Consider the following 16,131-nt stretch of genomic DNA (forward strand, 5'->3'; position numbering starts at 1 on the left):
GGGGATTGACTATTGAGGAAACATCGACGGACTTGGGAGAGGGTTATCGAGCGCTAGTCGACCGATCTTCATCTGCTTAGGCTATGGAGCACCGACGAGACAGAAGTTGAGGATTGGTTGGTGATGGAGCAACGAAGGTTACAGCTGATGATAGATTGACAGATGCCCAGTAGATGGGCTTACTAGATTAGGATATCTAGGACTTTGGACTTTTTCATATCATCGTTCCGTACAAAATTTTCTCCAACAGTTATCAATAATACTTTTTAAGCCAAGGCTTGGACTTAATTTCAAATTATATCTAGTCCAATTTAGATGCAAACCATATCCAACCCATTTTGAACTTAATGTATGCCAACTTAATTCCTATTTGATCCTACTCAAATTCTTAAATGACTAGCATTTGGATTATAATTAGATGTGGATCTCCTCGGCAAGTAAACTCAATAGCAGCCATAGCCAAAATATGTAAGTTGTAATATTTTTTAAATCCAATTTGAATTATCTATTGCTATTACAATTTTTATTAGAACCATATAATTTAAGTCCAGTATGCCACGATCCATCATCAATAATTCCTCTTTTGTAAGATGAATTGCATTGAATGTTCCCATCTCAACAACTTAATTTTTCTCATAAATAGCCATAAACCCTAAAGCAACTTACAATGAACTGTATTGAAGAAAATATTGGAATCCACTGTAGCTCCAAAGCAATTCCAAAACCCACACCCCTCAAGGCTTTGCCAAAAGCGACTTTGCAAGGCCATGTCCTTTCCCAACAGTTCTCCCACATCTCACAAACTTGAAACCCTACCACTACCTTGATTTTTTTTTTTTTTTTTCTTTTCAGCATCCCTGCTGCCTTTTTCAGTCTTAGGTCCCTCAAGCCTTCCTCACAAACTTTCTTTGCAGAGGGCACAGCCGTAGTCACCAAGAAGAAAAGAAGATAAAAAAATTAAAGAAAAGAAAACATGGTGGCATTAAGCCCGTAGCCTTTTTCTCAGTCCACCATCCTCAAAACACCCCTACGACCATTCCCAAAACGCCCCTGCCTCCGTCTCCCTCCCCCGTCCGCTCCAAGAGCCGGGGCCCAGCGCATGCTAGCCACGCTGGTGCACGTTAAGGGTTTCTAGGGTTAGGGTTTCTGGATCTTGCTCGCTGCCGCCGATCGTAAAAATGGGGGTTTCTTCTCCAATTTTTTGAGTGAATTCCTCGAGGGGGATTTATCAAATAGGGCTTTTGTTGGGATCATCGATCGGTTTCGTCTAAATTAGGTTCATTGGGGGTCCCTTTTTTTTTTTCCTTGCGGGTTGGAGGCTTTGTTTTCTTTCTCAGTTTTTCGTAGAATCTTGATTCGATCGGTCATGTCGGACGACATCGTGATGCATCTCTCTTCGAATTCCAACCCTTCGGATCCGTCACTCCCCTCGAAGCTCGCGAAACTCGAGGCTCGCATGGTGGGGAAGAGCGCTTCGTCACCGTCGGTTCAGTCGGCGAGGCAGTCCGCTCCTCCTCCAGTGAGGTTCGCAGAGCATGAGGAGTTGCCGGAGTCCTCATCTTCCGATGATGATGTGAGCTCTTGTCTTAGTTTTTTTTTGATTTATTTCTCCAAAAAAAAATTGTTGATTATACTATAATGCCTCCATCTATAAAGAATTTTCTATGCTCTGCTTTCTTTCTGATTATTTTGTATTATCCGAGGAGTCCTTTTTTTTTTGTTATGTTATGAATGAATGGAATGTCGGCTTGCTTTGAGCTGATAATCGTCTACTAACTATTTCCTTGCTAGCTCGGATTGCAAAGAATCAAACCTGCTCGGGTTTTTTTTTTGCTGCGATTCAAGACAAAAAGTATTTTGTTCTTTTCTCTTAGTACATCTGCATAATTTACGCAAGCGGAACTTTTTGTTAGGTTATCTTGAATAATCTTAGTTCATCCAGTTGTTAGGGTTACTCAGAATTAAGTAGTTTTTGTTTGTGCACAATTATTTTAAGATTAAAGCTCAAAGTTTGACTTCTTATAGAATTTTTTTTGATCCATTATACTATCTTGCTGCTATTTCTGATGAAATCTTCTGATGCTGCACTAGCATTTTGTATTCCTAGAATTGAACAAGCTTTGCTCTTTATTAATTGTTCTGGATTCTTGTTGATTCTTTTCATCTTGTTATTGGAGCAAAATCCATGTAAGCTTGTTAGGGGTTAGCAATTATCTATTTCTATGTGTCTTGCTAGTTTGGAATGCAGATTAGTCCCCAGAAATTTACCTAAATATTCTATTATGCTGAATTTCACATGAAATTATGTGATACTCCTATCTTAGTATGTGTACAATTGATTTAGTGCTGTCTTTTGCTAGACTAGAGTTGTTTAGGAGAAATCATGCCTTAAATTGACAGCCTTTTCTTTCATTATCCCTTAAGCGGATACAACATTAGCTTAATGTGGGTTGACTGTTTGCATTGGCTACTAAATTTGGAGTCTGGATACAGATTGGAACTTAATTTTTATGTGATCTGACTAGTGTTGATCTTCTGCTATGTGATTTACCTTCTCTCCTCTTTTTGTTGATCCCATCAACAATATATAGAGCTTGGATTTGCATAAAAATAAGTGTAGATTGACACCTCCCTCATATTGCATCTGTTATGTTTTCAGAATGGTGGGGAATTTTTGATACAACACAACACTCAGAAGCGACACAGAATTGAAGAAGATGGCCCTATCACAGCTCGCCAGCAGTCTGAGGTCTGTTCCTGCTCAGAGCAGTGGTTCATGTGGCAAATATATCTTATATTTTTATTTTACTTTTTGTCTTCTACATGCTGATGGTATTACCATACATATTTCCGAATACATTGTCTGCTGGCATGCTGTGTTCTCCAGCATGTTCTTCTTCTGACAGTCAAATTTCTGCCGAATTTCCAAATCTTGCTTGTAATTGTTGGTTGGTATTGTGTATTTATTTGCTGAAATCACATAGTATTAGTTATCATTTTTATTGGTAACCTAAGTTCAACAACACGTCTTCGACATTGCAGCTATGAATTATCCTAGTCTACCAAGTTGAGGCCTGTAAAAACCTTCGATTTATTGAAAATACATATACAGTTTGTGCGATCAATATATAATCACCATTTTACATATAGTCATACTTCAAGATAGTGTCTGATGAAAGGATGCTGATGGCATCTCAGTCAATGTATACAATGCAGCCATAAAGTTTTGCGATGGTTAATTAAATATAATAGTATTTTAGATAAGTACATCTTTTGTTCCCCTGCTCCTTTATTCTCTAAAGACCTCCTTTACTGATGATCAGAATCTCTTGCAGCCTTGTACCACAAAAAGGGCATCACAAAAATTGTCATTGACTCTTTTATTATCAAGGGAGTTTGTCTAAGATTGTTTGCTTCAGTACAGACAAAATTCTTTACCTGTTTTCTTCCAGATTGGTTGATTATTCTCTGAAAAATTTGGAAAATTGCCAGGAAAATATAGATTTCTAAAATCTAAGAAAAAAGACAAGGCATAATTGCAGTCAAATTTACTAGATGGGGTTAGAAAAGCTACAGATATCTCGGGTCCTTTAATGGGCACCAAGCTCGTGAACATAAACAGATAGGCAATGGGCATGCAGTAAATTTCAATCTCTATTAAAATCCAATTTCATAGTGAAGAGTTCTTTTAAATATGATATTTTCAAACTATGGTTTTAATAGATGGCATAAAGCTAATAATTTCAAGATCGTGAAGGTTCATTGGAGCTAATAATTTGGAGATTGTGGAGGTTCATTGGAGCTGTTCCATCTTAATGATATGGCTCATGGGTAAGATCATTTTATTGGCTTCAAGAAAACCATGGTTTTGTTTTGAGCATTAGATCATGAGCTGGTTTCTTGATTTCATTGTGTGGCAAATGAGTTAGTAGCTCTTTGAATGTTTGAATTGAGGAAGATCCAACAAGTAGGGAAGTATAATTGAGTTTGGAACTATATTTTCCCATTTCTAGAATAAGGTGATTCAGTCTGCATATCGGAACATATGTATACTTATATACCTTCCTCACTCTCTCTATATATATGTAAATGTGTAATGTTGGGTGATATTGGTAGATGGGGGTTTGACACCGATAATCTAAGCTGTTAAATGTGATCTACTACCTTTCCAAATTGCTTATAAACCATAAAATCATGCGATTTGAAGCAGGTTTTTTTTTAATTTTTTTTTATTTTTTTTTATTACCATACATGGTTCCTTATTGGTACTGTATGCTTCCTGTACCAAAATAGGGTGAGGACACCCTTTTCGCACCCAGTCATGTTAGTGCCTGAAACCTAGCAGGCTATAAGGGTTTATACAACATGGAACCGGGTGGAACCAACTGACTTCCACCTGATATTGTCTGGTCCAACAGTTGTATTGTATCGAACCTTAGTACTATAATGATACACTGGTTTAAATAACACAATATAGTGCCTGCATTTGATCACTTGATGCATAGGCCACGCATCTCCAAATCTCATGTTTTTTTGGTCCAATTAAGTAATTTAGAGGTAGTAGATCACACTCAATGGCTTATATCATCGGTTTCGATCCCTAACTTCCAATTTTAGTTGACCAGATCTGCTTAAAATCTGGTTGACTATACATACATACATATATACATTCGTAGACAGATAGATAGATGTCTATATGTATGTATACATAGATACACAGATATATGTCTATATGTATACATATATAGATAGATATATGTCTATATGTATATATCTATGCATACATAGATAGACAGGTATATGTCTATATGTATGTATACATAGATAGATAGATGTCTATGTGTACACACACACACACACACACACAGATAGATAGATAGATAGATAGATAGATGTCTATATATATGTATATATAGATAGATAGATGTCTATATGTATGTATATATAGATAGATATACTCACACACACACACATGCACACACCTGTACATATATTGTATATATACACGTATACGTATATTGTATATATACACATATACATATATTATATAGATGTGCATGTATGCATTCGTTATATGTATATACAGGTATACTAAATCTGAAGGTTCAACTTTCTCAGTTTTGCATGTGTTCAGGTTTGGAGGCCATAGGAAGCTGATGCAATTGGTACTAGTATTGCATGGCGTAAGTTTACCTTTATATCATGTTCAGGAAAGCATGAAAGTAATTTTTTAGAGTTTTAACATCCTTAATGAGGACATTCATCTACCCTTTTATCAATATCATGTATTAAAAATTTCAATTTTTATTTCCAATGAGGTAAGTATTTTCAGTGGCCATGAATCAATGGTTTTCCCAACAATAATTGGGATGCCTTGGCTAGTTTATGATAATTTCAACTATGCATAGTTTCCGTTGTCTAACACGACAAAAGCTTCACCCTTAATGTGATTTTATTAGACTAGCTTGACAAATAACACGACATTTTCATAGTGGCTGGGGAGGAGAAAGGAGCTGGTATTTTGCATGATGAAAATGAAATATTGGAGAAATTGGAGTCACGATGAGATACATAAATTGCTTAATAATGGTGTTGAGGTCATTATAGAGTTGCACTCCCTCTCACGTCTTTTCCTATTTTGACTAGAAACCTATGAAGGTTTGCTATACTGGTCAGTGTTGTACTATACCGGGCATACCATACTGGCATCGAACCGATGCATAGTCTTGTACGGAACCAACACTTGGTATGCCTCACCTTCTTGTACCATACCGCATATCAACATTATAATAGGATGGCACCAGTATGGAGTTTGGTACCAAGACGATGAACCTTGCTTGCATGCAGTATAAACTTTATCATTCCCTCTATTTGATCTCGGTCCCTCTCTTGTACTAGTTCTGTGGTTCTAAGGGTGCAATAGAACTATGATAGATTCCCGAAAAATGGCATCAACCAATTATAGACTCTACTTGGAAAGAAATTAGCAACATGAAGATTGCTTCTAGTTGTTTTGTTGGCTATTATTTGTAATGCTAGGGTTTAGATTCATAGTTGGGTATGCTTGTCTTTTTGTGTAGTAATTTCTCTTATCAATTGAACTTGCTAGGACTCCAGCTGATGCGGATTTTGTGGATCAAGATTGTTGTAGTTCTGAGACAACTTATGCAAGGTCAATCTTGTGAGTTGTGACAGTTATGGAATTACAGAGTTTTTAAATGCAGCTTTCTCTGATTGTGGGCAGCCATTGTTGATTTCAAGGGAGAATACCTAGCTATTAAGATGGTCTGCTAATGAAAATTTTTCAAAGAGATCTATACGTCTGTTGCCAATGGTAATTGTTGGTGCCCTCATAACAGGAAGAAAAAAAACTGTTTGCTTTGCCTTCCTTAGTGTCCAGACTTTCAATTGGCATCCTGAAATGTGAAATTCATTTTCCTAAACAAAATGAAACAGAAGTATTTCCCTTACATGGTCAATTCTTTCATTGCAAATTGGTCGAGGATATTGCATATTGTGAGTCATTGCATATTCTTTCAATAGTTTTGGGATTATGTTGGCACAAGTTGGTGTTCTGATTGGTTTCATGTTCAATACCAATTAAGGTAGGTTTTTTGGGTCATCCTTGATGCTGGAGTTGTTCCGTACCAATTAAGGTAGTTTTTTTTTTGTCATCCTTGAGTGCTGGAGTTGTTTCGTTATATGTGTCCATTCACCATAATTTGGGAATTTTGGCTTTAGAAGAAACTGTATGAAGCAAGATTGATAGTCCTTGTACTAGTTTCCATATTGGTCTGTTACCGGTTCGCTATGGTATGGCTTGGCACATTACGACAAGGTTTGCTGAATTGATATTGAAGGTTGCATCGGCTAGTGACCGTTTCAGTACACCATAGATTCGTATCGCACTGTTTTGAGGTGTGCTGAAAATAGAAAGAGGGAAGGGGGGGGAGGAGAGAGGGAGGAAGGGAGGGAAAGGGAGAAAGTGAGAGAGGAAGAGAGAGATGGAGGGAGGGAAGGAGGGAAGAAGGGGGAGAAAGAGGGGGGTGCTGGAATCTAGGAAGGAGGGCCGCTGTGGATGAAATGGAGAGAGAGAAGCCCTAATCCGAACCTTTGGAGAGGGAGGGAGATGGGTGGACTTTTCCTAGGAATGGCGGTGGTGATGGGTGAGGGTGAGACGAGTGCGAAAGCTTCGAATGAGTAAATAAGCGGATGGACAAAATCTTCGAACGGGCTTTCAAAGGTGAACGGAGGGTCAAGGGAAGCTGGACTATTTCGGGCCAACTTTAGTATGAATTGTTGGAGCCCAACTGTCTAGCTCGAGTTAGTTCGATAATCCATGCATTACACCATGCACTCCAAATTTGGGCGATACTGGCCGGTATGGATTGATACAGGTTGGTAACGGGTTTGTTCTGGCCCAAAAAGTGTTTTCATATGGGTTCCAACATGGTATGGGTCAGTACATCTCGAACTAGGCAGGTTAGGGCAGTACGATAGACATTGGTATGAAGTGTTAAATAGAGAAGGTGCATTATGAATAGCAATATCAAGCGTTAAACGGAGAAGGTGCATATGATAGCAATAACATTCATACTAAACTTTTAATGATTTAATTTTGAGGTCAGTTATGAATTTGCTGATTTCTCCTTATTTGTTTTGACTATGTAGTGGGATTTCTAATTGTTCACCTTGTCTTTTGGCATTTGTTTTGTCTTTCTATTTAAAAATTTGTTAGAATTCATGTCACTTCAATAACATTTCAGAAAGACATAAGTAAATTTGAGAAAAAAGAAGATGAACAAGAGACATCATTTATTTGTAGTGAGTAGTAACCAATGCACAAGTACGTATCACTTGCTTATAGTGTGGGCTCCAAAATCCTTTATCACTGGTTGCATATGCCTAAAAAAATTGTTGCCATAAGTTGTTTTTATTTGCTAAACTTCGATGCTATTTTCTATTGTTTGTTTAGTTTTAGTAAAAATTAATAATGAAGATTATTCAGGGAGCAACTGATGAAAGGGCAAAGGCTACAGATTCCATTGACATCAGACCAAGCTCAGATGATTCAAATAGGAAAAGGCAGGGGCGTGGTAGGGGTCGTGCTGTAGCAGGCAGAGGGCGTGGCGTGAAGGCTGCTGATCAAATACGATCCTCATCAAATTCGTCAATAGTTTCATCTAATGGACAGCTTGAGAAGTTGTCACTCAAGGTATGCATTTTGAGACACTTGTGAACTCAGGTTCTCATGGATCACATTCTTTTGCTTAGTATTTTATTGCTTCCTTGTTGATGATGCAAATGTCTGGTCTGATATACACCATTCCGTCAGTAATATTTTTTATGATTTATCATATAAGAAAAGACTGTTGTAATTCATTGATCCTCCCCTCTTTTATACTTGTTAATAACCCTTTTTGGCTGTCAAGAAAGTAAAAGAAAAGAAAATTAGTTAGGAAGGAATCTTCTTCTTGTTCCTCTTCTTGTTTGTACTGAAAAAGGAGAAAAATTTGAAAGAAGGGCCAAAATTTCCTCCAAGGGACTTCTCAATAAGGTAGCAATTTTGGCAGAACATAGTAGATGGGCATTCCTTTCACTTTGGCTTTTTTCTACAATTTTCTTGCCAATCATGAGAAATTTTCCATACTCTTTCTGTTCTTTTCTTCTGTTGAATTGTTATTTTATTTTATTTTCTTGGAAATTAAATGGAGCCTCCTAGGAGCTACAAAATTTCACTTATGTTGTATTCCTGTGATGCATTTGGCTATTAAACTCCACACTAACTTGTTTGATTTGTTAAAGCAGTGTTCCATTTAATGGTCACTATGTGCTAGTCCTTTGAACATTACGTTTGTATAAACGAAAGATTGCTAATTACTGTTTTTTACTTATGTATAGTAAAAATCTTTCAAATAATGATTAAGCAAATCTATTTTTATACTTGACTAGAAATTTTTGTTGAGGACAATGTTGTCAAATTTGATGCATTGAAATGTCTAATGATGGTTCCTGTAATGCTTCTCTAATAGTGAGCCTTCAGTCCGGAGTGGTGAGACATTGGCTCCAAGGGTAATGATAGTAGGATCTGGTGCATCTTCTTATTTGAGATTGTTGGAAAATCATTCCATGGAACCTTCTCAACTTAGTCATGCTCGATAGCTGACTTCATGCTTGGATGTTGATGTTGATTGGGTTAATTCTGAAAATCTGAAAGTCCACTAAAAGTAACCTTTGGAAGGATTTAATGCAAGTAAACAGTGTCATGCAATGGATAAAGATACCTTGTACAGGGGCAACAGGCAATATGGTGCAAAAGGGAAGCAATAGGGGCAAGATATGCCATAGACTGTGGCATACTGAATTCAGCTTTTGATGGGAATCAACAGTCAGGTTATGAAAGGAAACTAGAGGATGAGAATGTAAAGGGGATGAAAAGAGGTGCAATTTCTTTTGATATGTTCACATGGATTACTTAACCAACATAAACTATCCCATCAATGTGGGATTGATTTTAACATTAAAATATGGTCTATCAGGGTTTGCAGTATACTACTGCTGGTTCCCAGGCCCCAGTTTGATAACGGTGTTCTTTGAGTTGGACTCTTGTATAAAGCAATTTAGGTGAGAGAGTGTCCTATATGAAACTTAGAGAGTATATTAGGAGACTTACATTACAGTTTTTTTTTTTTAGAGGATACTTTAAGGGTTATGTTGTTTAAACTAATACAATCTGGACAATTTGGAAGCAAGCCTTGGAATCTGTCCTAGGCTTGCAATGACATTTTGTAACATATTTGCTAATATAGCTGCCTTAATCTATTTTAATGCCCCACCAAAGTTATGGCCATAAATATTAACCAAAATCATCATTTTAACCATTGATACAAGAAATCTTGTTTGGCTTTTGTCCTTGCCTCACACTATGCTCTTGAAAGTGCCTTGAGGTGCATGACAAATATACAAAAATGAGGTGTGTGCATTGCATACATGCAAGGCATGGTCTTATTTGTGGTGCGTGCCTGGCGCACTATTTATGCTTTTATGGAGGTCATCTTTTTTTAAGGTTTTGGCTATTTTGAAACCACAAATGGAAGGGAAAATTTGCTCTTTAAATTTTGCATGATTTCTGCATGGAGTAATGCCCAGTCTAGGCTTGAGTTAGTTTTTCAGAAAAATCTTGATGAAATTGAAAGTTGGTGACTTCTGGAGATGCGTTCTCTGAGTTTATTCACATTTGGAATATTTAACACTTATGGCAAAGGAACTAAGTTTGGACAGCAATAGTATGCCATTGCTTTATTTTCTATAAAAATATCTGAAGCTTACATCTTTTTATGAGCAATACCTAGGATTTGAACTCGGGACCTCCTCTAAGGGCAAGCCTTTATAGCAATTTGTTAAGCTTACATCTTGGAATATAAGGCTCATGCCTTTTCATAACACCTAGGTTACACCTCTCTCTTCATACTTATGGATTTTAACCACTATATAACCATTTTCATAACAAATATTGAATAGTACATTACAAAATCATATTCCATCAACAAGTGGATAAATCAAATGCTAAGGATTGTCGGGGCCCTTTTCTCCATATTGAACTGTGAGAAATTATAGAACTAAAACAAATAAAGTGGGGGCTTGGGCCAATCAGTGACAGAAAAGGAATATAATATTAGCACTTTTATACCATGTGATCCTATTGACACTTAACTGCTTGCATGGAAAAAGGAAATAAAATCGACTCTATTTTCCTTTGCAGTTCTTCTTTAATTTTTCTATTTTTTTTCTGTTGTCACTTTATACAAGGGCACCTTGCAATAAGTAGCATTGAAAATATATATCCTTTTTTGGCAGGAAAATTGGTCGAGAGTGCACCTTGGCCATGATGAGAGGGCTGCTTTACAGGTACTCTGTCTTGCTACATCCTTGTATCTCAAGTAGTTACAAGATTTTGTAATTTTGATATTTGTTTATGTAACATGTCAGGCTCTTGTCATTGTTTTTTTAGGTTGCTGTACATAATGCATTTGTTTATATCTTTGTTATATCATTATATGAACTTGTGTGTTTTTTCATATTTTTGAATGTGCATCCTTGCATATGTATGCACATTGATTTTACGTCTTATACGTGTCTTAATATGTATCAGTGCATGCATGCATGCACCTTTCATGCTGGAATACATGCGCCTTGCATGCTGGAATACATGCATACCATAGTGCATTGTATGATTATTTGTATGTTTTACATAACCAAACCTAAAATCATAACCAAGTAATGCCCACCTGATAGTTACCTGATAGTTATTACTTCATAGTTTTGACTAGTATGTGGTATCATAGAACATCTAATGACATCGGCTTTTTGGTTTTCATAATGTGTTGCATGCACCATTGGTGCTAATGTTACTCTGAGGAAGACGTTCCACTTCAAAGCAATAAGGATAATTTAAAAAAAAATCATTACCATTCAGAATAAGTGCAGCACATGTGAGTGGTATTTCAAATCAGATCGACAATCTTGGATTTCTGATTGTTTTGTTGTAAATGCAACTGCTCATATACTTTCATGTATATGTAAAAATCCTTCTTCTATTGGTATACTATTGATGTTGTACATGAGGTTCATTTTCTGCTTGTTCTTTGTACTTTGCCATGTTTAATTTATTTTTTTAACCTAATAATCGCCTGTTGGCTGAACAGGAAGAGATATCATTGTTACATAGGAAGGTTGCATCGTTGGAGGAGGAGCTAAGTAAATCATGCCAGGAAGCAGCAGATTATCAGCAACTTAACTGCCAGTTGGAAAAGGTAGTAATTTTTTGATTTCAAATTCTATTAAAGGCTAAATGATTGGCTTCTGTACTCAGTTGCATCTGTCTTCTTGACATTCACAGGAAATGAAAGATCTTAAAGAGCGTGATCAGCAGATGAATATTAAGGTTGTATTTCATCTGAACTAATTGTAATTATGACATAGATTCTTCATTCCATACATTGCAAGTCCAGCTGTTGAATTTCAAAAATTCATATTATATGTGCTAGATACCATAGAACTGGTTGGTATGAATTATGAAGTCTAGGAAAAGTAACCTCATGGCGGTCATGATTCAGCTTCACACTCAGAGTTGGTCAATGCTGTTCAATAACTATACCATATATCACTGCATAAAATTCCACCATTGCAAGTCTGGAATCTTGACTACAATTGCATCTTTATATTGATTGACTCTGCATTTGATTTCAAATATCCTCACCTATCATCTTATTTATTCCAATACCATATAGGCCTTGTTAAGAAGAGCTGGTTTCAGGTACCTGTTAGTTTTTTGTATTTTCTGAAGCTTCATTGCAATGTTAGTCCAATATGTTCTGGGTCATTCGAATATTAGACTTCCATCTTCTAAACTTCTTCCATGATCTGCGATTCTGCATTAATGTTCATTTTGTTTGCTTTTAATACGATGTGATCTGTGGATAAGATTGACCATGGGGCCTTATCTTAGTTTTTAGGGTCATTCATGACAAGTGTGGTATAGGTAAAGCTTAAGGCCAGTGCCTGGTGTTGTTCCCCAGAGCTTGGTACTTGCCAATCTTGCTATCATTATTGTCCTTGTTATTGCTTGCTCATATATGTTCTTGATACCTTAAGGATCTTCTGACATAGCAATGCCAGTCTTGGGTTGAGACAGTATAAAACTCATACATATTGTGCTGACATGTGGCCCAGATGAGTTTGCCGTCCCACACATATCATGGCTTAAGCATGCATGATATGCAATATTGAGTTACTTTGTCTAAGTTCTGGACATATGTTTAAACTAATTCATGAGATCCTTGAACTGCTGAGCCTCATAAGTGATAAGTGTGTTAGTGCGCATTTGCTGTCTAACATGTTCAGGCATAATATGGAGTAATCTACTTTGCAATGCAACCATTGATGCTCAAATACTAACTAATAACTTACAGAACAACTATGCAAAATGAAAACACTACGCATATGTATAAATCTTAAGATACTAATAGCAATTAGCAGGCAACACCTTACCTAGACAATTAATTCTAAGATGCTAGTTGAACAAGCCTTATTCATATGAAGTTTCTGGTGTCACCCATAAAACATTTGAAAATGAATAAATAATACATCATTAGATAATAGTTTATTCAAATAAGCATACGACACATGCACCTCTTTAACCAATTTCTTTTTTTTCTTTTTAATGTCCGTACCCATTTAACCTATTGTCCTTTCCTTTTGGATTCTGCTTTCCATTTTGTAATCATTAACAACATGAACACATAAACAAATGGACATCTCTTCTAGAACAATGATACGCACATGAAGCGATCAGCTTAACTTTCTTTATTAAGGATTGGAAGGTGATTTTTCTTTTTTTGCTTGCACTTCAGTTTGTTGTAGAGTGACATGTTCTGGATGTGTCTGAATGTAAAGTTAGCCCTTCAAACGAGAATTTATACCTCAAAAGCGGTCAAATTAAATGGACAAAAGCATAGAAATGAAAACTTTTCTTGTTCCATGTCATTCAATTTTGGTTCATGTTTAACTGGTGGCAAGCAATATGGATGAGCACTGACTGATACACATGGCATAGTGGGACATACTGTTTGCCATGCTAGTATCTATTTGACATCAAATGTATAGCAGTATCAATATCTTTTTTCCTTGCCTCAATTTTGATTATTACGGCGCTTAGATGTTTAGTTGTACATCCATATCTGTCCTTTGGGATTAGGTAATATATTGCAAGAGTAATAGTTAAAAATGTGAACAACAAGCAAGGCAGCAGAAAAAAGCATTGCTATCGATGCCATATTTGTTGCTTGACTTGTCTTGGTATGATAGAAATAATTAGAAAGGAGAAATGATCTGCATCTTGTGTTAGTAAACATAATTCATTGGATCCTTTCTTCTTTAGAAATTCTTGTTACTATAGTCCTAGACAAGATGATAGCCTTGGTTGACCTTTGAGATATGGTTGACCTTTTGATGGTTTCATGAATATGACATGCAAATTTCTTTCTTTCCAAATCTTTCTGGTAAAATGTCTTGATTTTTGGTTTTCTTGCATAAAGTCATATTGGTCTTAGAGCTTTTTTTGTTGGATTTCCTTCTCATTCTCTAGCATGCTCTTCCATAACTCCTTAGGTAGCAAATATGTTTGAAGAAGGATTTAAATCTTTTAGTCAAGTATGGTATCCTCATTTTTCGGCATATATGGTATAGCCGTATAGGTATGTACTAGCATAGTGACCAGCTAGTATTGAAACAAAAAAAGGTGTACAAGTACTTTAGAGCTCAGTACCAAGTGGTATGAGATGGTTCACCAATAATTTTGTCTTGAGGGCTTTTTAGGTACTGATTCGTTGCTAGTAGAGTTAGGTACCGAGCTGTACATGCAATGTGGCCATTATTTGATTCTTTTGAATTGATTCTTCATTAATACCCCACCATTGCTTAAATTCACATCTAGTTGCATACTTTTTGCTAGTCTATTTCCAAGAATAAGAACAATCACCCATAATGCATTTGCTTTAATCTTCACCAGGCCTATTATTACTTACCAATGATGCCGATTCTAACAAAACAATTATAGTAAACAGTCAAGAAACAACTTGATTAATAACACAAATTTGCACCTAGTAAGATTTATGCAGAGAAGATACATTAAATACTCTATCAACTACAACTACTCATTGAGATCAAATCACCATTATAACAATGTGAGTCTACCAGCTCTTTCGGTATATATTCATGTTGCAGATGGCTTTCATGGTCATGGTTCGAATTATCGAGTATTGAACCCATATTCACCAAAGGTGGCTACAGTATGTGTTATATCATGCTGCGTGCTGGCAAGGAGTATGTTGGCATGCTTAGAGACAAGCGACACAATCCTGCTATGGCTTATTTGGCCTGTAATTTTTTTTTTTTTTTGCATTTTTCTTATTTTTTATTGTCTTCATGTTGTTTCTGCAAGAAATATGGTAAGAATGTCAACTTAAGCGGCATAGTCATGATTTTTGGTATGTGCTGAAGTTTTGTGTTGCTAGTTTATAACAAAGCATTACAAAACATGCAACTAAGAATGCGTTGTGAACATGTGCAAAATCAAAAATTGAAATGCAACTGGAATGCTGGACACCATTGAATTAATTAATGTTATGTTTTCAATTTAACGAAGGTGTTCTAATACCATTCTAGGACGCTTTTTTGTTTTTTGTTTTTTGTTTTTAAACCTTTGTTGTCTTTTATGAATTTTAGCATGGATTAATGATAGAAAAGGGAGTGAAGGACCTTCCTAGATGTGCAAGGTTCTTGGTGTCGAGGAGGCCATCTTAGTGAGGGCAGGCTGGATTTGGGCTAGTGTTCCTCCTTTCTTTCTCTTTTCTCTCCTCTTTCTTTTTCTTTCTCTGAGCCTAATGCCCTTTTGTGAATGAAGACAGGAGAAAAGAGTGGAGTAGGGGAGGTGGGAAATGCCTCTCTTTTTCAAAACAAAGGGACCATTAGGTCTCAAATGGTACTAGTCTGTCTAAAGTCTCAACTGTTTCAAAGTGAGTCAGGTGGGATGCCCTGACTTGTGCTCAAACCAGTGTCCCATGCCTACCCCACCAATTGTTCTCTCTATGGAATTTTTGGTGTAGTAACAATGGGTTCGTACCACCCAGTCATTGCATGGTTGCACTAGATAATCTACAGATTTTTCAAAATAGTCTTAAAAAGGGTCAAGGGAGGGATTTGCCAAGTTAGAATGCTTTTGTATGTTAAAGACCCATGATTGTTGCGCCAATCATGCAGAAATTGCATCCAAAGGGGCTTTAGTTTCTTCTTGTGCTTGTTCCCACTTTGAAATGGTGGAAAACATGCAATGAAACCCTTTTAAACTGTATCCAAAGTGGTTTGCATCATGCAGTGCTCAATATGGGTCAATTGGGGCTCGATTGATTGTTATGCATGTTGATACAGGTTTTTAAGGGCCAATATTAATGGTACTATAAGCTTGTTCATAGAACAAACCATGTTTGGCCACTTTTGGTAGTCTTAATTTGACAGTCTTGGTACATGGACATTTTTATCATTATCATAGAACATGAGCCTACTACCAACAAA

The 16,131-nt window shown here is 36.5% G+C and overlaps 1 protein-coding gene across 2 annotated transcripts in view; it reads left to right on the forward strand.

The window, feature by feature from the left end:
* Positions 1-763: 763 nt before the first annotated feature.
* LOC105042394 (serine/threonine-protein kinase TOUSLED) overlaps positions 764-16,131 on the forward strand; it is a 45,837-nt gene continuing 30,469 nt past the window's right edge. The window contains exons 1-6 of one of the 2 annotated variants that reach the window (XM_073253519.1): positions 764-1,573; positions 2,660-2,749; positions 8,009-8,215; positions 10,858-10,908; positions 11,706-11,813; positions 11,900-11,944. In XM_073253519.1, the coding sequence (XP_073109620.1) occupies positions 1,367-1,573; positions 2,660-2,749; positions 8,009-8,215; positions 10,858-10,908; positions 11,706-11,813; positions 11,900-11,944 (708 nt within the window). In that variant the 5' untranslated portion in view covers positions 764-1,366. The remainder of the gene's footprint in view (positions 1,574-2,659; positions 2,750-8,008; positions 8,216-10,857; positions 10,909-11,705; positions 11,814-11,899; positions 11,945-16,131) is intronic. The other variant, XM_010919578.4, reaches the window with a different exon arrangement.

Source organism: Elaeis guineensis, chromosome 3, assembly GCF_000442705.2.
Source record: "Elaeis guineensis isolate ETL-2024a chromosome 3, EG11, whole genome shotgun sequence".
Lineage (NCBI taxonomy): Eukaryota > Viridiplantae > Streptophyta > Magnoliopsida > Arecales > Arecaceae > Elaeis > Elaeis guineensis.